This window comes from Mauremys mutica, chromosome 16 (genome assembly GCF_020497125.1).
Source record: "Mauremys mutica isolate MM-2020 ecotype Southern chromosome 16, ASM2049712v1, whole genome shotgun sequence".
Lineage (NCBI taxonomy): Eukaryota > Metazoa > Chordata > Testudines > Geoemydidae > Mauremys > Mauremys mutica.
The window spans coordinates 12,649,511-12,671,832 of record NC_059087.1 but is presented as its reverse complement, the minus strand read 5'-3'; the positions used below and the strand labels follow the sequence as shown (position 1 = coordinate 12,671,832).

The following is a 22,322-nucleotide window of genomic DNA, read 5'->3' as shown; positions in this document are numbered from 1 at the left end:
TGTTCCAAATATACAGATTCTTTTGGAGAGATGTTTCCTTGGGCACAGTTTGACTAAGATTAATTTGCTTTTCAAATCAGCAGAAAGCGCTAATAGCAAAGCTCGATATTTTCAGGCTATTGCATGGGGGTTTCTTCATGTTCTTAAAGGCCTAACATGTAGGGATTAGAAGAGTGCCCTACAGCTCTTCACGGCACCATCTCCTCGTGTCCCTTGCCTCAAATCCTAATGCGAGCACTTTTTGGGTCTGTGATTCCACACATGGTCAAAATGTGGGAGGTGGTGGTTGATTTGTTGCCCTTATGGGGAAACTACTGGAGGCTTTGTTAACTTTTTCCACAGACACAACTCCCATCACTCCATAACTCCCTTTTAAGGGGGCAGCTCGTGGTGGAAGGAGCTTTAGTAGCATGGCTCCACTGCCTCTGCATTGCTCACGAACCAGAAGTTGGGGCAGGCAGAGGCACAGGAGCTGCACAGATCTGGAGAGAGGCCCCCCCTTCCCAGTCCATGGGGGAGGGGGCTGCAATGCCTGCTCCTCCCCTGGAATGATTGCCTATATGCCATTTTCCTCTGCCGAGGCCCCCTACCATGGAAACCCTGTGGGTGGGAGCAGTCCGGCTTTTAAGTACAGCCTTTTAAGCCGTGCTTTCCTAGCAAAACAACATTTCAGGCAGCTAATGGCTGGTTTGCTACTTAAAGAGCTTTTGCCGCTAAATAACAGGAAGACTAAATACAAATATATATATACACACACTTAAACCACAAGTTAGCCTTGCTGTTATCCCCTAGGATATTAATCCATTTTTCAAGTAGAATATTCAGTTGGCACAATTTGCTGCTCGTTTGGGCTGAGCTGGATTTGGAATATTTTGCAAATTATTATAAGAACACTACCCCGGTTCATTTGTCTTCCCTCCATTTGGCTCCTTCTTTCTCCAAATATTTGAATCCACATAAGAATATAACTTGTCCTGCCAAGAATACTGTGTAACAAATACAAAGTTAGGGCCACGTAGTTTAGCCCTAATTCACACTGGTGAGCAATTACTCAAATGAATAGTGCCACTGATGTCAAAGTTCACCCTGGGAGTAAGTTCTTCACCATCTTCCCTTTTGTATTTAATAGTCTTTGGGCATTAGCTTAGGAGGACTTGATTATGCTGGTTGACTCAGATTTCCTACACAGCAAGACAGCAAGTGCTGAGTCAATGAGGAAACAATTTGAATATTGGATTATTTCAGTCGTTCACCATTTTTTACGGGTTTCTCTACACTAGAAACGCTACAGCAGCACACTGTACTGTACTGTACTGTAGATACTTACTAAAGCCACAGAAGGGGTTCTTCCGTCGCTCTAGTAAATCCACCTCTCCAAGAGGCAGAAGCTAGGTCAAGAGAAGAATTCTTCTATCAACATGTGATGTCCACACCTGGACTTAAGCCAGCTTTAATTACAGCACACAAGAAAAAAACAATCATGTTATGAAAACAAAGCCCAGGGCTCTTCCACCAACTCTGCCCCACCCGTAGCCACCCACCTACCTGTCACTTGCACAACTGTGCTTTCCTTTTACAGGAGAGAGAAATTCTCTGCCTATTACATGGGATTCTTCAGCTATGCCATTCATCTCATCAGTAAGCTGTTGGTGTGAGGCAGTTTCTGCCACGTCAACATACCAAGCTTGTAAAACTGAGACATGAGCTTTTTCACCTTGCCTGTTAAATGTCTATAGAGTCCTAGCAAGCACTTCCATCACTATTAACTTCCCTAGGACTTTTCACAGCACATAGAGTGAGTGGGAGACAGGCTGGGCTACACTGCCCAGGAAATGTCCTGATTCAGGAGATCTCCTGACCATGCTCCAGCAGTTCCCTGGCTGCAGCCCCACTAGAGGGAAGCAGTGGAATCACCAACTGTCATCCCCCTTTGGGAGGAGCTGCAATGTCCAGTTTACCATGACTGAATCAAGCCCTTTGTAAGAGCTTAAATGCTTGTAAAATGCTGTGATGTGGTGAACATGGTGACTCTCCGCACCTGCTGTATGCACAGCTCTCCTCTTGGCTTGTGTCAATGCTTATTTGCAAATGCAATGGCTGGGAGGTTCTGTAGGTCCAGGAACATTTGGGGGCATCTCACTGGAACTTTCTTTTGCCAGTCTAGCCTGCTATGGAAAAGTCGAGGCCCCCATTCTGCTGCTCCACCAGGGAAATAATGGGGGCGTGATTTTTGTGCTGTACCCCCTTAGAGTGCACAGAATGCACAGTTTGTGGGGGACAGGTGTACTTTGGCATTGCCAGTATGCTCCAGTCACTCCCCATCCTGCTTTCTCCTGCAGGTCCTCACCGCAGACCCCTTGCTGGTGTCCATGCAGGAAAGTGGCATAGAGCTCGTGGACCAGGGTGCCACTCAGCCTCTCTCCAACACCGCAAAGATGGCCCAGAATCTGCACTCGTCACTTAAAAATCAAAGTAAGGCCTTTAACACAGACGTGTGGTTACTCTAATCAATATGTTTATCTACTTCTCATTTTCATTATTGTCCTGATTCTACAACCCTACTACAGGAGTCGTAGGGGCCTCCTTGATTACAGTATCAGAGGATGATGCTATAGAGAGGTTTTCAGGGGAGTAATGCTCTCCTTAATCCTGGAAAACAACCCTGACTCCTCGAATAATGAAAGCAATTAAGCACCAGTTCACTGTAATTTAATGTCTGGGCATAATTAAACGGTTGTAATACATTCATGTATCAGTAACTGAGTCATGAACCTGCCTTCTTCTCTGGAAAGATTAGAATCGTTACAAGCGACAGATGTACCCAAAGCAGCCATCTGAATGTAACGGGCTTGGTTTAACAAGCCATTCCTTCACCAAGCGTTTCAACTGTAGTGCCTGGTGTTCCATTCCATTGTAGAGCCCTAACATACGGTTACAGGGAAGGGGAATGTGCAGGCCATATGGTACCTTCCGCAGAACTCCGCTGGGGGGGGATCTAGTCATTTGTTACCTATTTCTGCAATATCCTGAGTGCCCCCAAGCCCCACTGATTGCAGTGGGATTTGAGGGCGCACAGCCCCACGTTTGGAACACCCAGGCCTGCTAAGAACAATAGATTTGAATATTAGTGAAGGGACTCGGCCCTCTGAGATGCAGGAACTAAATGCCTGTAGTTTGCTTGGTGTGGGGAATCTTTTTGATGAGGCATTTAAAAACCCAAGAGCTGTCTGTTCTGCACACTCGTTAATGATCCCAGTACACTTGTTCATAAGAGCAGAGACTTGCTCTAGTATCTTTGGCCAAATTTCCCCACCATTGATCCTTTCAGAATTAAGAGCAATGTGGGGGCTGCTCTGATCTCCAGTGTCCACAAAGAACCATCCAACAGCTGGGGCTCTGGCCACACCAATAACTCTCCCCCTACACCACAGGGGGTTGCGTAGGATCCAGCTACATTAGCTGGAGGTATCCATGGCTGGAGGGACATGGCCAGTCTCTGATCCCTTTGCACTGCCAGAGTGGTACAAAGGGAGTAGAGCAGGGCAGAGAATCTGGCCTATGAAATATAATATAATATAATATAAGGCATCCACTTTATAAGTGGTTTGCAGGTATTTTCTTTCTATACCCGCCTCTCTCTCCTCGGACGTCAAAATCCATTGGCCAAGGAGGATTGCAGTTGCTCTTGCCAACCATAGCATTCATAATAAATGATGGCTTAAACCATGCACATTAATAACCTCTGCTTTGAATGTTTTTAATTAACTTTTATATTTACAATATTACTGTTTCCTCCAGCAAATGCAGTAGAAATCTGTACTCGGCAGGCAACTATTTTGGCAAAGAATTTGTTCTGTTTATTGATCATAAATATTTACTTTGAATATGTATTTTAAAACACTGGATGGCTCAGGAGAGAAACATGGATCCATGCGCCTCTAGAGTGTTAGTTCAAATCTAGCCCAGGCTATGGAGTGACTAAGGCTTGTTTCTGATGCTTGCTTAGTGTCTGAAGAAGCAGTTGTGAATAATAATGCCATATAGAACTTTTCACCACCAGGCATTGGTCTAAATCTGTCTCTCATATTACTATATGTTTCGTAGGCATTAATTTCTACAGGGACTATAAATTATCACAAGACTGTATTCTGGTGCTATAGCTATTATCTGAGATGCTTTGTATATAGTGGTCCTCATTAAAATTCCAATAAATTCTCTTGCAAGTAGTTACTGTTACCATGGTATTTGCATTATTCCCTAGGTAGTCACAATACTACAAATATGGAACACTGCAATAATGTTATGTACCCGCAAAGGCAAGGTTATAAAGATTTTAATGGAAGCCGCCATAGTTTGATTTGAGAGTTACTATAGTAACAAAATAGTTTCTGGTTTTAAATTAATAAACTTTATTGCTTTAATAGCTGCATACAGTAGTATCTGTGATTTTCCTATAACTTGATTAGTCATAGCTTCATAATAAATAGTTTTATTAAAAGTACTGTAGCTATGCTCTTATTTGAAATACTGCATATTATGCTGTGTATAAATAAACCACAGGGGAAAAAGATAATTTACTAATATGGAACTTTTCATTTTTTTAATATTTTGCTAACATGTATTTAAAAGATATATTATTGCTATTTTAATAACATGGAACCTAACTATGCATCCCTTACTCACATTGAAAATCATTATTCATGTGAGTAATTCATATTAGTAAGGGTGAGACCACTGGTCCCATAAACACTAAGGACAATTTAATAACATAGTAACAATCCCATTGTTTTGAAGGTAGGCACCTAAATAACTTTGAAGTTCCATAGCCAGAGCTTCAAACTTCATGGTTTATTTCTATGTATGAATTTGGACCCAAGTTTCCCCAAATCTGACCAGCCTCAAAGTTTGAATGGGATCAGACCCATCTGGAGACATGCCTAATTTTTAGGCACTTAGAAAATGACTGGGCTTCGCATATCCTGAATTCAGCTCTCAGGCTTCCTATGAAATGGATGGAGGGAAATAGGTGCCTAAGAATGGGTTTCTCAAAAGCCAGCCCATGGAAGATGCCAAGGAGAAGGGGGCATGTCCTAAGCCTCACTGCTATCAGAGAGTTTGGTGCCTAAACACCGGCTGGAGGGACACACCTTCCTCTGCTTGGGAGTCTCAGCTGTGAAACCTCTCCTGGAGTCAGGAGGTACCTAAGGAATTTCTTGCAAGGTGGCGGTAGACCTCCCTCATAACTTTTAGCCCAGTGGTTAGAGCACTTGGGATGGGGGAGCCCGTTTCAAGTCCCCCTCTGCCTGAGGGGGATAAGGGATTTGAACAGGGATTTGCCACCTCTCAGAGGCGAGTGCCCTAAGTGCTGGGCTCTGGGATATTGTGATGTGAGGCTCCCCCCAGTCTCTGCTCCATTTTGGATAAAAGAGTCATTGGCGCAAGGGGACTGGATCTTGGGTGAGTGGTGGTTAGAGCAGGCTATCGAGTCTCTCTCATGGTGGCACAGCTTCAACGGGAGAGGCTGAGAGAGCCCCCACATCAGAATATCCCATAAGGAAGGGGTTATAGCACTCCTGTGAGCGGTGGGAGAGCCTGTTCAATTCCTGGGCACGTCCCTCGTGCTCCGCCTCCCTCCCCACCCCCAGCCATTTTTGTGAGCACAGGTGAGGGGACCAATCCAATAAGCATGACCAGAGCGTTTTTCCCAGCTTAGGCCCTGCAGGGGAGTTAGCGGAGGACGAGCTCTAGTCCCCTGGTTTCTGAATCACACTGGGGCTTAGGCATCCAGACGCCAAAAGTGGGGCAGCAATGCGCGTACTGCAAAAACTTAGGTGCCGAGTGAATTTATGGTTCAGCGGTAGCTGAGGAGTGGTTTTGTGAATACCAGCGTGTCTGGTTCTAGGATACAGGCACCTAAAGTGGCAGTTAGGTGCCTCAGTCCCTTTGTGAATCTAGCCTATAGCATTCAATTGGAGGGACATAGGTACATTTAGAATACAGCAGGCTTTACTGGTAGGTTTCCGTGTCATTTTTCCCATTAGAATTTCAGTGGCTGGGGGCTGTTGCAGCTTAAGGCCTATCAGCAAGAAGACATGTGCTGTGGACTAGTAAAATTAACAGTGGAGGAATCCGCTCACCTAAACAAATACTAACATGTCAATCAAAGTAAAACGAGGGCATTTGAATGAACAGAAAGAAAATAGCTCAGACAGACACCATGCAATACCATTGAGTTCTGTGGGGCTGCCCAGTGTTACTGAGGATGGAATTTAGGCCTGTGTCTTCAAGTAAAACTGCATGTGCAATGAGAGGCTGGTAGCAGCAAGTATACGTACCATAATTACAAACAGTGCTGGGGCCACAAAAGCCCAGATTGCGCCGTTCTCCAGTGAAAGCCAGCAACTGCAGGGAGAAAGCTGAATGGTTACTATCTATTCACTGCTGCAAGATCAAACATGAGGTCATCTCATTAAGTGCATTGCTAATTAAAAAGAGAAGCAACTATGGTACAGAATGGCTGAGAAATTCTAAAACAGGAAACATGGATGGAGCTAATTCCATCCTCTTGCTTCCCCCCACTCCTCCTACTCAAGGAGTCTCCAGCAAGGTCTCTCTTGGATTTGTATATTGCATAGGGAAGTCTGCCTGCAATTATCTGCTTCAGTGTGCAGGAGACACAGAGAGAGAATACCTAAGCTGTCCTTTCTGGCAGCTGCACCGTGTAATATGGTGTTCATCAGAAGAGAGGATTCCAATTGTCTTTGCAGCAAGAATAAAATCTAAGACTTCCTCTCTTGTTCTTGAGGCTACTGGGGGATGAGGAAGGGGATGACAACTTTCGGCTTAGTTCTTACATCTTCAGTTTGGAATGGACAAAAACCGAACAAAGGAGTAATCCATTCATTCAGCAAAAACCTGTATCATCCTGTAATGACTTAAGTACATGAATTACCTTACCCATCAAAATAACGTTTTCTCACATGCTTAAATTGTTGCAGGATTAGGCCCTATAGTATTCTCTCAGATTAGTTTGCTTTTTCTGCTTACAATGCCCCATACTCAATGTTCAGAATTTTAATCCCAAAACCATCTCTAAATCTGGTTTACTAATTAAGATTTAACTCGTTTAATCAGTCAATCATCTCTTCTCTTACTACAGACATTCCCAACCTCTGCATTGTTGGATCCTTCTGACAAAGCACAGCCAGAGGGGTGCTCAGAGCATGTGTAACACTGTTGGCTGGAAACATTTATGTCCACATAGACAAAGGCATACTGCCTAGGAGACTGCTGGGTGTGTAACATCATGCCCTTGGGTAGGTTGTCAGCAATGGGGACCTGTGATCTTTTATTCTAAACCTATGAATCTCAACTGCCTGAGATATAAAACCCACCTATGTTAGCCAATCAACCTTTATCTGTGGTTCGGCCAGCAGTAGAGGGGAACAGAGTGCTACACTGAGCAGCTGTGATTTGGAAGTGGAAAGGGTTCAGAAGCAGCATTTATTACACCTTTAAAAGGATGCATCATCAACTCCAGCAATGGCCCCAATACTTCCTCACTGGCTTTTAGGGAAAGATATGGATCTAATTCAGGGGTAGTAACACTCTATTCCTCCCTCACTCCAAGCCCTGTGATTCCTGGAAGTAGATTGCGCTTCCTTCTCAAAATTCTGCTCCCCATTAAGCAAGTATTTATAAAGATCTTTTACGCCCACCCGGGGGTCTTCAGTCCTCCAATCCTGCCTTACTCCTCCTCCTGTCCCTCCACATTAGATCTAAACAAAAGGTGTCAAGTCAACTGGGAGTTCAGTACATATTTTGAGAGAGAGAGTGAGTGAGGTTATATATTTTATTGGATCAGAGAGACAAGCTTGGGAGCTTTCATAGAGCTCCTCTTCAGGTCTGGGAAGGGACCCCTCAATGTCATAGCAAAATGCAAGATGGAACAGATTGTTTAACCTCAGGGCCGGTGCAACCATTTAGGCAACCTAGGCAGTCGCCTAGGGCGCTAGGATTTGGGGAGCGGCATTTTCTTTGGCAGCAACCGTGGCAGCTGGATCTTCGGCCGCCCTGGTTGCCGCCGGCATTTAGGCGGAAGGAGCTGGGGCAGAGGGCGTGGGGGGGGGGTACACAGGGGAACTCCCTGCCTCCTCCCCAAGCACACCATGGCTGCTTCACTTCTCCCGCCTCCCAGGCTTGCAGCACCTAAGCTGATTGGCGCCGCAAGCCTGGGAGGCGGGAGAAGTGAAGCAGCGACGGCGTGCTCGGGGTGGAGGCGGAGCAGAGGTGAGCTGGGGCAGGGGGTTGCCTCAGGGCACGGGGGGGGGAGGGCTCAGGGCGGGGGGGAGGGGATGGGGGAGGGCGCAAGGTGAAACATCCTTGCACCGGCCCTGTTTAACCTAAGTAGTTAGCACACATCGTAAGGGAAAATTCAAGCTAGAATGGCCCGTTAACACCTCTGCAATCATAGGCTACAACTACATTGCTTACATCAAGTATTTTGGTTAGTTTTGTCACTCTCTGATCCTTGTGTTTAGTCAAAACTGGAGTTTACATGTAAAATACATGTTACAAACAATGAAGATCACCTAGCATGAACTTCCACCATCACTACTGCTGGAGGCAGTATCTCTTTATGGAACAGAACACTATAATGCTGAGCGGGCTCATTGAGAACTATTTGTGGGTGGCTGTTTCCTAACATATTTTAAACAGGGGGGAAAGTACAACAAAGACTAAGAACAGGAGAGGTGGTTAGCTGTTTCAGTCCAAACAAGGAATCCTTGAGCAATTCAGTTTTAGTAGTAAAATAAATATGCTCAAAACAAAAGTTAACATATAAATACCCTTACATAGGCATGTTATTTACTATTATTGGTTGTATTACAGTAGTGCTCAAAGAGATGAATCCAAACCAGAATACTAGATCTAAGAATTTCTTCCACCATCTCATCCCCAAATTCCGAGGAAGTTCATACTCAGCTTTGATTATGGATCTGAACTTTCAAAGTTGGGCCCATCCCTAGTAAATGTGAAAATAGCCTCAATATATAGACCTAACATGCAATGCATAAGTGATAAATAGTGCTAGAAGTCAATGGGAGTTGTTGGTGCCCAGAATCAGGCCCTGTGGGAAGATATTTAGTATTAGTCCTGCCCTCCCCCCATATCTTACTTGTTTTCATATTTGAACCAGAGGTAGATCTTTCTGTACTCACTTTCCAATTTCTCCGTAACAGTGCAGGGCTGAAGCTGCAGAGATGATGCAGATCACCAGTGGGCATCCTGCAAAATTCAGAGATGGTGACAGTGTCAAAACTGCACCCAATGCTTTGCTTCAGAAAACCAGGTAAATTCAGTCAATGTGTCCAGGAGCAATCTTCACAGCCAGCAAAACAGCTCAAATGTGTTTCAGAGTTACATGTGTCTCAGAGCCCTTTGTGCAGCTACATTACACAGACAAGGGGGGGTGAGATAATATCTTTTATTGGACCAACTTCTATTGGCGAGACAGAGAAGCTTTTGAGCGTACACAGAGCTCTTCTTCAGGCTTTTCTACATACTGAGTCAATGATCCTAATCCAAGCCTCCAAAAATAGTCCTAGAAAACAGTCAAATCTCCCAGGAGGTTCACAATTAGCATGGAGATAGCCTAGAAATGTCAACATCCAGTTACTGTTTTGAGCATCACAAATGGGTAGGGTGAGAGAGAGTCTTGAATAAATTGAACCAAGTTAAGATCCCATTCACATGCCCTAAGAGGGTATAAACAACTAGGAATCCTTGTGGCACCTTAGACACTAACAAATTTATTTGGGTATAAGCTTTTATGGGCTAAAACCCACTTCATCAGATGCATGGAGTGAAAAATACAGTAAGCAGAATATATATTATAGCACATGAAAAGATGGGAGTTACCTTACCAAGTGTGGGGTGGAATTAATTTGAAAACTGGACATTATCATATTTTTGGGGGAGAGTGGATGGGTCACTACAAAAAGTAATTTCCCCTCTGCTGATACTCGCACCTTCTTGTCAACTGTTGAGAATAGGCCACTTCCACCTTAATTGTATTGGCTCGTTAGCACTGACCCCCCCATTTGGTAAGGCAACACTCATCTTTTTATGTGCTATAATATATATTCTGCTTACTCTGTTTTTCACTCCATGCATCTGATGAAGTGGGTTTTAGCCCACAAAAGCTTATGCCCAAATAAATGTGTTCATCTCTAAGGTGCCATAAGGGGACTCCTGGTTGTTTTTGCTGATACAGACTAACACGGCTACCACTCTGAAACCTAAGAGGGTATGTTTCCTAATATGAATGTATGAGATAGCACTGAAAGATTTCTAGTGAGAGATATATTTGCTTAAAGTAAATAAATTACATTTCCTATCATTACTGCTGGGAGGCAGGGAACACTTGACAACGTTACATAAGAATTATACAGATTCAGGCAACTGTCCTTCTGCCTTCAATGGTAACTAGCCCAGAGCCTAATGATGTCTTGTTGTGCCACTTTAATAGTTTTCCAAGCTAGTAGTAAGAAAGGAAGCAAGGTTTCTGCTGCCAATGGTTTTGAACACGGTAAAGCAGGAACTCTTTACCTAGCAAATGATTGTCTGTCAGGCCTCTATAAATGTCCCATCTAGCAAATAGAAAATGATGTGAAAATAGGGTGGCTTTTTACATTATTTTATTGATTTAATAACCATATACCTGCTAAAGAATAGGATGTATAAGATGTTTTTTTGTGTAAAAAAAATCTATGGAAGGGAGATAATTCAGTAATAAAACCTATGGAGTTTTGCAGTAACTTCTACAAAATCTTTTAAAATTAATTTCCGTAGAACCTTATTGGTTTCATCCCAATTAAATTCCATAGGATGTTTCCAGAAGGCAAACATGCAGTTTCAGGCAGAGGTGTTTCAATTCTTAAGTGATTATTGCCAGGAACAATACATATTTATCAATGACAAAAATATTCAACAGCCAGCAAGTAACCGTGCTTGCTTCAGTGTTATACTAGAATAACTTCAGGGTGGAGTGACTCCTGACTTACATCAGTGCACATGAGAGCAGATTCAGGCCCATGGTCTACTAAGTGGCATATTACAATGTGAATTCTAAAGTCTACAATATTGTTGTAGACAGTCATATTTTTAAACAATGGAAAACCCTGTTTACTAATGTGTGATACCCAGAACAGTCAATTGTACATGGCCCTGATCCATCACACTTGAATGCTTTGCTGAATTGAGGCCCCTATTATCTTACCTAAGCCATGTTCTTGACAACCCCTCAAAGACAAAAACCCAGGTTTTTACTGTTTCAAATACAACTGACTAAGGGCACATCTACACTGCACAGTTAAGCTGTCCACTTACCCAGATTTTAGTCCTAAGCGGCCGCCCCAGCCGCACCATCTACCCAGAAAAATCACTGACCTGGGTTTGGAAGTGCCTGAAGACCAGGCTAACTGACCCGGCTCGGGATTCAGGTAGAATCTGGGGTCCACTTTAACTTGGGCTGAAACCCGCCCACTTTGTAGTGGGGAGGTGTGGTAAATCACTTGACTGCTGATGGTCCTCCAATGCCCTTCCCACACTTCCCCCAGAAGAAAAGGACAAATTCTCCCACCATTGACACAACTGACCACAAAAGAACCATAGAGCATCTCAACACAGAGAACCATGGGATATGCTCACAGACACACACAAATGGCAAGTGTAGAAACATTGAGAGCCCAGTAATGGGTATGGCTTTGTAGTGTGACTGCTCACACCTAGGCTAGGCGCGGTGCTCAAACTCAATAAACCCAGTTAACTGAATGTATACACAGCCTAAGGGGGCAGGGACAGTCTTTCTTTGCTGTGTTTGCACTGCACTTAGCACTATGAGGTCCTGGTCCAGGAATGGAGCTCCTGGGTGTTACGGTAAGATAAATAACAATAAGTTGCTTGCCACTGGCTAATAATCCTGTGGTATGAGTTTTCTTCCCAGGGCTAACAGCCTTCACATGTCGATAATCTGTCTCATACACAAAACGTATTTGTGCTTCCTATCCCTCTGGATGCTAGCCTGCCTGTTTTCCAAGGCAAATTTCAGGGAGTCACAGGATTTAACTTGATTATTTATCAATTTTAATCTGCAGTGAAGAAGAAAATTAAATACAGAGTTCCCTAGCAAGATCATAAAACGTATACAGATGAAGCATAGTGCAGTCATCTGGATAACAAGAACAGTTAATTCAATGAATGTAAAATGGTCTACAACCTACAGTGCAGCATGTGTCTTTACTCCGCAGTAACAGGCTATTAAAAGATAGATGGGGGTGGAGGTTAGCATCTAAAATAAATTAGAAATTTGTTACCATGAAAGAAACATTGTTCTCTGAAGAACCAACCATTTGAGACATTCTATAAAGGCAGGAATCAAACATATTTAGCCTGATGAGGTCACAAGATTTGATCTGGACTGGAACACTCCTATGGATAATATAGTACACAAAGATATTAAGGGTATTTGCTCAATCCTTGGCTTATGAATAAAAACTGCAGATGAGCTGTAAGAGTCAGACAGCATCTCATAATAGTTAATTCTAGGAACACAATAGCAGAAGTGCTAATGCAGTGTTAGTACTATTTATCATCCATGTAAAAATGCCAGTTATGCTTTTTTATACAGTATTTGAATGTTTTCTCAGTTGAGGTGTTATAAACATGTTCACCAGCCTTACCCCAACCTTTCAAATGTATGATGTGACGTGATGAGCTTTACATTAGGAAGTGCCGCATCAGATGCAGGATGTTGTACTACACGAGTCTGTCACCTAAGCTATGGCATTCACAACATGCACACCTCTGTAGTATCAGTGCATGCTATGCAGCACTGCATATTAATAAGTGAGTATGGGCCCACACGGCAACATAGCTTCAAACTCTGGACTTCTGGGGAATAAGCAAGGATTGGTCAGACTCAGGACATTTGGTTCAGTTCAGATAAGCACCCAGATGTTACCCAAAGGGTATCTGAACTTCTTGGGCTGAAAATCTAGTGTGAACTATCTGTCTCATAGTATTCTGGCACTTCTGTTTCCACTCTCAGCTGGGACAAGGAAATTGAAGATCTAAGAGAGAAAAAAGGTTATCCCAAATGTTGGAATCCCAAGGTTCGATTTAAGTTCATTTTCAGTTTGGGTCAGTGGTTAATCTAAATCACTTCATCAATCTCTAGCACTAAGTCACAACCTATTTGGGTGGTATCTGTGCACAGAGAATCCTCCAATCATTACTCAGGCAAAACTCACATTGAAGACAATAGGAGTTTTGTCTAAATAGGGATTATAGGATCAACCCTTAAGTCAAGGATCCGAAGAAAAGTTTGGTGGAAGCTTGAAAGCTTGTCTCTTTCTTCAGTAAAAGATATTACCTCTCCTACCACGTCCACCTTAATTCAAGCATCAGTTACTTCAATAGCGTCTCCTCTCTTCTTTGGCATTAAACCTCCTATCTGTTCCTACAGTATACTGTAGTTTCTATTCACTTTATGGTTCTGACACACTAATACAATTTAAAATGGAAAAACTACTTATAAAACTTCAAGCGACTTTTTAGGACTTTCTTCTATGTAGAGGAAAAAAGCAACAGGTAGAAATGAAGCTGTCCTGTAGAAAACCTATGGCAGATTTTTGCTCTTTCATTCTAGACGGCTAAATATGACCTTTACAGAGAAAGAAGCAGCATCAGGCAAAAGTGAAAGAGGAAGTTACTCACCTTGTGTAGTAACGATGGTTCTTCAAGGTGTGTCACCCTATGGGTGCTCTACTGTAGGTGTATGTGCACCTCTGTGGTGTGCCTCTAATCAGAGATTTTTGGTAGCAGTGTCCATTAAGCCCCTGCATGTGCCCTCCCTTCAGGCTATCTAGCACTGTGCGGGCGAACCCCCCCCACACTTCATTTTCCACCACAGAGCCCTATAGAGAACTCCAAAAGTAGAGTGGGAGGAGGGTGGGTTGCGGAGCACCTATAGGGGGACACATCTTGAAGAACCATCTTTATTGCAAGGTGAGTAACTTCCTCTTCTTCGAGTTGTGTCCCTATGGGTGCTCCACTGTAGGTGACTCCCGAGAAGTACTCACCACTGGAGGCTTGGACTTCTGGGTGGAGTCTGTTACTGCACAGAGTACTGTGGAGTCAAAGATGGTGTCGGGAGGCAAACCTTCTGTGATCGCATAATGTTCTGCAAAAGTATGGGCAGAGGCCCAAGTCGTTGCTCTACAGATTACTGAGACAGGGATATCTTTAAGGAATGTGACCGAGGTAGAAACTGACCGCGTGGAGTGCGTATGGATCTGGACAGAAGCAGGTTGCGCCCTTGATAACAGTGATTAATGCAACCAGAAACCCATTTGGATAGTCTCTGAGCCGAGATCACAGAGCTTTTGGATCTTTCTGTGGATGAAATGAAGAGTTTAGGGGATTTCGTAAAGTCTTCATTCCTGTCCAAGTAGAATGCTAGTGTCCTTCTAATGTCTAGCATATGCAGAATTGTCTCTCTGTTGTCACAATGTGGTCGGGGTTAAAAAACAGGGAGATGGATCTGTTGATTCATATGGAAAGTGCAGAGAAAATAGGGAGAAACTTGGGATATGGCCTTAGAGTTACTGTGTGTGTGTCAGGTAAGGGAGCCAGACTTGCCATGGCCAGGAGGAGCAATCAGAATAACTCTCACTTTGTCTTATTGAGTTTTCAACAGGACCTTGGATAGAAGAGGAAACTGGGAAAAGGCGTAAGAGAGCCCTATCCCATGGGAGGATGAGGGCAACTCCCAGTGAATGTTTCCCCAGGCCAGCTCTGGAGCAGTAACGAGGACATTTCTTGTTCCAGTAAGTAGTGAAGAGATCTGTAGTCAGGGTTTCCCAAAGGGTGAATATATCTTGAAGGACGTCTGCGTTCAGTACCCACTCATGGTTGTGACAAAAATTCCGACTGAGACTGTCAGCTGTCACATTCTGTATCCCTGGTAGATAGCAAACTGAGATGAGAACATTGTGATGGATGCACCAGTTCCAAAGTTTGAGTGCTTCCGCGCAGAGGGAGAGAGATCTGGCACCCCTTGGCGATTTATGTAAGCCATCCAGGTCATATTAAGTCCATCATGACTTTTGTTTGGGTGTTCTTGATGAAAGGCAGAAAGTGTGCACAGGAATTCCTGACAGTCCTTAGCTCCAAAAGACTAATATGGAAGGTCACTTCTGTGGAAGGCCATTTGCCCTGAACCTTTTGATTGTGTCGATGAGCTCCCCAGCCTATTAGGGAGGCATCTGTCCCAGGGTGGTGGGTCTGTGTAGCGGGAGGAATGTGATCGCTTGTACTGCATCAAGGTTGGTGCTGATAAACTCCAATTGCTGTACCAGGGTTAGTGCGCTGCTACAATGAAGAGAACCTTGGAGAATACCCTGGATGGAGCAGTCTGTACTGATAATGGTCCTGCCCCAAAGGTAAACCATAGGAAATCTCCTGTATGATGGTTATATTGAGATATGGAAGTAAACTGGGGCTGGAAATCAATCTCCTTTCTCTAGAGCTAGAATAATGGCTGCTAGCGTGACCATCTTGAACGTCTGTGCCTTCCCGTATTTGTTTAATGCCCTTGGATCTAGAATAGACCTCCAACCTCCCTTCTCCTTGGGGATCAGGAAATAATGAGAGTAAAACCCCTTGCTCCTGAGTTGCACCAGACTGGTTCAATGTTCCTTAAGCATAACAAATAATATATTTCCTGATGAGGTAGGTTCTCATGAGAAGGGTCCCTGGAAGGGGGACAGGGAAGGAGGGTTGGAATGGGAGAGAGACATTAATTGAATGGCGTAACTCTTCAAAATTATCTCCGGGACCCATCTATCAGAGGTGATATTCTCCCAACTGCTGCGAAGTAGGGCAAGGTGACTTCTGAAGGTAGATGGCAGCTGATGTTGCAAGGTATCATTGTTCAGGCCCTCAACCAACTTGTCAAAAGTGCTTAGCAGAGGTGGTTTGAGAGGTCGTGGACTGGTGTGTGGATTGCTTCTGCTTTTGAGCCATGGTCCTCTTACACCATGGCTTGTAACAGTGCTGAGATGGTGACCTGTGCTGTGGCTGAGAGGTATATCTTCTCTTCTGTTCCTCAGTGTAGATTCCCAGGGAGCGTAAGGTGGTCCGGGAATCCTTCAGGATGTGGAGAGAAGAATCTGTCTTCTCCACAAAGAGTTTGGGCCCTTCAAACTGGAAGTCTTTTGCAGCTCTTTGGGCAATCCAGAAAGGTGTAGCCAAGAAGCCCGCCTCAGTACCACTGTCACGGAGACCAGGCGGGCAGCTATGTCAGCTACATCTAGTGCTGTCTCTAGCATCAGTCTGGCTATTAACTGACCCTCTCTAAGAATAGTCTGAAACTGTTCCTTTTGTGTCTCCAGTAAATGTTCCGGAAATGCACTGAGTTTCCCATAATTAATGAACGTGTATTTGGCCATGACAATTTGGTAATTCGTGACGCTAAACGGTAATATTGCCGAGAAATATACCATCTTGCCAAGCCCGATCGTATAGGGTCAATTTGGCATTATGTTGCTTGCTTCATGCATTAACCACATCCCCTATGATGGATTTGTGTTGCTGATGCTGAAACAAAGTCTGCCTCTTTGGGAGGGATGTAATATTTTTTAATTATTATTTTTATTTTTGGCTTTGTTGCTGGTTGATGCAATGGAGGCTGGTGTCTGCCAGATGACTTTGGTAGGATCTAGAATCGCCTCATTAATTGGGAGGGCGGTTGAGCAGGAAGTGAGGGGGATTCATCTGTGCAGTGCTAGATAGCCATGAGGGAGGGAGAGTACATGCGCAGGCTCAATGGACACTGCTACCAAAAATCTCCGATTAGAGGCGCAGGGGTGTCCTACCGTGGAGCACCCATAGGGACACTACTTAAAGAAGCAGCATATTTATTTCAAGCTCCTGGAAAGACCGAGTTATTGCCTGGCTGGGAAAAGTATATTCTCTAATTTGTTTAGCAGGAGTAGAGTTAATTTCATCTGATTTTTTTTTCCCATTGGGTTATCCCAGCCCTAGAGAAAGGCTCTGGATCTAACTCAACCAAGTGGCAGCAAATAATCAACCTTCAAATGGATGGAAACTGAATGCCCAATTCTAAATAGTAATTGAAGGGAAAAGAAAATTGCCTGCAATGCTGGGAACGGGTTAAGTACAACATTCCACTGCAGTAACTTCCCACACAACAACCGATATCATCAATGTCTGACAAATGGGTGGGAGGGGGAAGGTGTTTTGAAAGTTTTGATATATTGATCTCTATGTTATCCTGAATCACCAAGGCAACAAAGCATTTTTCTAACCAGTCTCTAGCTATTTTTAAAGGTATTATCTTCTTAGAATCCATCATCTTTTGAATTACTGACAACTGTAGGTATCAAAGTAATTCTAGCACTTTTTGGACTGATGATAATACACACAGATTTCAGATGATTCAGAACATTTGGTAACTTGTCTCTCTGCTGAATTCATTTTACTGAAAAAAGCAACAGAGTCCTATGGCACCTTATAGACTAACATACGTATTGGAGCATAAACTTTCGTGGGTGAATACCCACTTTGTCAGACGCATGTGGTGGAAATTTCCAGAAGCAGGTATAAATATGCAGGCAAGAATCACTCTAGAGATAACGAGGTTAGTTCAATTAGGGAGGATGAGGCCCTCTTCTAGCAGTTGAGGTGTGAACACCAAGGGAGGAGAAACTGCTTTTGTAGTTAGCTAACCATTCACAGTCTTTGTTTAATCCTAAACTGATGGTGTCAAATTTGCAGATGAACTGAAGCTCAGCAGTTTCTCTTTGGAGTCTGGTCCTGAAGTTTTTTTGCTGCAGGATGGCTACCTTTAAATCTGCTATTGTGTGTCCAGGGAGGTTGAAGTGTTCTCCTACAGGTTTTTGTATATTGCCATTCCTAATATCTGACTTGTGTCCAATTTGGCCGATGTACATAGCAGAGGGGCATTGCTGGCACATGATGGCATATATTACATTGTGGACATGTAGGTGAATGAACTGGTGATGTGGCTGGGTTTTATGATGATGTCACTGGTGTAAATATGTGGGCAGAGCTGGCATCGAGGTTTGTTGTTCTGAATGATGAAGACAGGGGCAACCTGCTTTGACTGGTCTGAGATGAGGCATCCTTTTCATTAGCTTTAATTCATTTTGGGTCAGTATCATGCTCCAGTTGGTGAAAAACTGGCCAGAGCTGTCAAGCATCAGGAAATTCACATACACAAATGTCTCAGGGCAACAGGCTAGTTTGCATTGCAGTGGTCAGAAGAAGTTCACTGACTCATTTGCTATGCTTCTACACTTGAACACAGATTTGTATGAAGAGACAAACTTTTATGGCTTCTATAGTAAATAATCACGGAGATGAGTATTTTGTTTGAATCCTGTTGCAATATTTAGAAAAGTTTTCTGGTATTAAGTTATCCTGCTCACTAAGAAGCATAGGACTGCTCCCAAATGGAAGTCTAGGAAGCAGATATCAACCAGCAAAAGCTTCTAAGAAGTCAGAAAAAGAAAGGGCAGCTGCGGTGGGGGGGGGGGTGGAATAACACACTGTGATTCTTTTGACTAATAGAGATCCATTTGGGACTCTGCTTTTATGTCTCCAGTACAAGCATGACCAGAGTTCAGGTCTTGATTTATCAAACACTTATTTCAGAGCCCAGTGTCTTTTCCCAGAGCTGAGAGGGTTTGATTAAGATGTGTAAACCCCTCATCAATTACATATTTCCTCCCACTGTACCGCCATCATGTTCATGAACTAACAGCTCAAACTGAAGCTCTATGTGCATTAATACATGAGCATACAGAACCATTACCACATTGCAAATGAAGGCTGTATTGACTGGCTTGATGTGTAAACATTTCCAGCCACATACAAAGTCAAGATGCCAATAATATGGGTTAGCAACTGATAGACCCAGGTGTCATTCGCATCACTCCTGTCCCTTTGATGGCCCTATATGTTTAGTATGGAAGTGAGAGATTGCAATGTGAATACTATATATACACATTATTACACACACACACACACACACACACACACAAAGTTGGTCCAATAAAAGCAATTACCTCCCGCAGCATGTCCACCTTAATTCAAGTAGCAGTTTCTTCAATAGGATTCCTTTTCTTCTTTGGCATTAAACATCCCTATTTGTTCCTACAGTCTACTGTAGTTTCTATAGTTCTGACACACTAATAAAATATAAAACTGTGTGTGTGTGTGCACACGTGTGCATATATATATATATATATCTAGAGAGAGAGAGAGAGAGGTGCTGAGGTCCATTAACCAGCAGCATTCATTAGCAACTCAGTGGATAGCAGAGCCAGATTACAGGCAGTGAATGGTAGTAGCACAGACTATGAAAGTACCCACTGGTATTCATCAAGTGATAAATAACCTGGGATACACCTGACTAGTTAAATTATTTCAGGGCTGTTTTGACACATTTTCAACAATGACATGATGTCAAATGTGATTAAGAAAACCCAACTGCCAATTCAAATTCAGGTTTCTCTAAAGCAATACAAAACAATTTCCTAGCAGCCTGATTTGTAATGACATTTACATTCCTTGGGAAGATTTCACTTGTCTCGAACACTCTAGGATTGGCAGTCAAAATCTACCCATTTTTGAAACTGAGCTACCTGTAAAAAAAATGTTTAATGCAAATTTTCATGAGGGAATTTATCATTGTTGGATGCGCTCTTATCTGCTGTCTGCCTGAGTCTTAGCTCCACTTCAGCGGGATTTGTGGACAGTCAGTGCATGCCAACATGCCTGACGTACACTCTACCTGCCAAGAACACCACCACTAGAAAAAAAAGGCACAAGGGCCCTGTTCTAATATAGAACCTTCCACTATTTGTTCCCTAGTGAATTTTGTATTGGATGTCTAGTTATACTGCAAGCTCCTAGGCCCAAGGCCATGGGCCTAATCCTACAAACCTCTACTCAAAATACCACTCAAGGCATTTATTTAGAAGTCATTGTGTATGCACTGCAATAGGTTAGGCCACATTGCTATTATTAAATAAATGTTAATTATTGCACTCATATAGCAGTATTTCAGGTCACACTGCAATAGCCTGGGGGCACAATGCAATATTTAAAGCCAGTGGTACACTCATGTGAGTTATTGTTGCTTGACAATAAGTGTTTGCAGACTTGGACACCATGGTTTTCCTTGTGTTGGGTACACTACTGGGCAGGCCACTGCCACTTTACAAATAATAAATGCTAATATTAAGCATAGGGGAGCAGGAAAAAAAGGCTAAACTTACATTCTTTTGCATACAAATCACAGACAAATGTATCTTCAAGCAGTAGTTAATGATGAATTGTTTGTTAATGTATCAAAGCTTATGCTGTAAGCCAATTCCCCTATGAATGAGATTCATATCCTTATTCTTCATAGTAATAGATGTTTTTAAAAGCCTCTTCAAAGAACCATGTGAAACTTGCCTGTTTCACTTCCAAATAGTTTGTAAGAACATTTTCTTAGATTTTGATCCATTTGGATTTTCATTTCTGACGTTAGGAGTTCAAAAATCTCATCTCAAATCAAATCTCAATCCAAAACTTCCTTTCTGCACAGAAAGAATATGAACCTGCAAATCTCATGTGATTTCAACCCCAAACCACAAATTAGCTCAAGCTTTCTTGTGGTTAGGCCTAAATTCATACAAATGATCTATGAACCCCTGTAAACCTGGTATAAGTTTATAGTAAAACCTGAAATGGGGGAAAAACAACAAGGAGTACTTGTGGCACCTTAGAGACTAACACATTTATTTGGGCATAAGCTTTTGTGGGCTAAAACCCATTTCATCAGATGCATGGAGTGGAAAATACAGTAGGAAGACACACACACACACACGTTTCCTCAGCTCTCGTCCCCTAACGTCCCTGCCCTACATTGAGGACATCTTCATCACCTGGACCCATGGGAAAGAGGCCCTTGAGGAATTCCACCAGGATGTCAACAATTTCCACCCCACCATCAACCTCAGCCTGGACCAGTCCACACAAGAGATCCACTTCCTGAACACTGCAAATAACTGATGGTCACATAAACACCACCCTATACCGGAAACCTACTGACCGCTATACTTACCTACATGCCTCCAGCTTTCATCCAGACCACATTACACGATCCATTGTCTACAGCCAAGCTCTAAGATACAACCGCATTTGCTCCAATCCCTCAGACAGAGACAAACACCTACAGAATCTCTATCAAGCATTCTTAAAACGACAATACCCACCTGCTGAAGTCAAGAAACAGATTGACAGAGCCAGAAGGGTACCCAGAAGTCACCTACTACAGGACAGGCCCAACAAAGAAAGTAACAGAACGCCACTAACCGTCACCTTCAGCCCCCAACTAAAACCTCTCCAGCGCATCATCAAGGATCTATGACCTATCCTGAAGGACGATCCCTCACTCTCACAGATCTTGGGAGACAGGCTAGTCCTTGCTTACGGAGAGTCCCCCAACCTGAAGCAAATACTCACTAGTAAATACACACCACACAACAAAAACACTTACCCAGGAACCTATCCCTGCAACAAACCACGTTGCCAACTCTGTCCACGTATCTATTCAAGGGACACCATCATAGGACCTAACCACATCAGGGGCTTGTTCACCTGTGCATCTACCAATGTGATATATGCCATCATGTGCCAGCAATGCCCCTCTGCCATGTACATTGGCCAAACTGGACAGTCTCTACACAAAAGAATAAATGGACACAAATCAGATGTCAAGAATTATAACATTCAAAAACCAGTCAGAGAACACTTCAACCTCCCTGGACACTCAACAACAGACTAAAAAGTGGAAATTCTTCAACAAAAAACCCTTCAAAAATAGACTCCAACGAGAAACTGCAGAACTGGAATTAATTTGCAAACTGAACACCATCAGATTAGGCCTGAATAAAGACACAGAGTGGATGGGTCACTACAAAAATGAAAAACTAATTTCCCCATACTAATTTCCCCCTCCTGTTACTCACACCGTCTTGTCATCTGTTTGAAATGGGCCACCCTGATTACCACTACAAAAGTGATTTTTTCTCCTGTTGATAATAGTGCACTTAAATTGAATTGTCTCGTTAGAACTGACCCCCCACTTGCTAAGGAAACTCCCATCTTTTCATGTATTGTATATATATACCTGCCTACTGTATTTTCTACTGCATGCATCC

General features: G+C 43.2%; 1 protein-coding gene across 12 annotated transcripts in view; it reads right to left on the bottom strand.

Moving 5' to 3' along the window:
* Positions 1 to 22,322, bottom strand: part of ADGRD1 (adhesion G protein-coupled receptor D1) — a 259,978-nt gene that overhangs the window by 45,578 nt on the left and 192,078 nt on the right. For all 12 annotated transcript variants that reach the window (XM_044990191.1, XM_044990190.1, XM_044990192.1 and 9 more), the window contains 2 exons: positions 9,222 to 9,288; positions 6,336 to 6,402 (listed from right to left, as the gene is read on the bottom strand). In XM_044990191.1, coding sequence (XP_044846126.1) covers positions 6,336 to 6,402; positions 9,222 to 9,288 — 134 coding nt within the window. The remainder of the gene's footprint in view (positions 1 to 6,335; positions 6,403 to 9,221; positions 9,289 to 22,322) is intronic.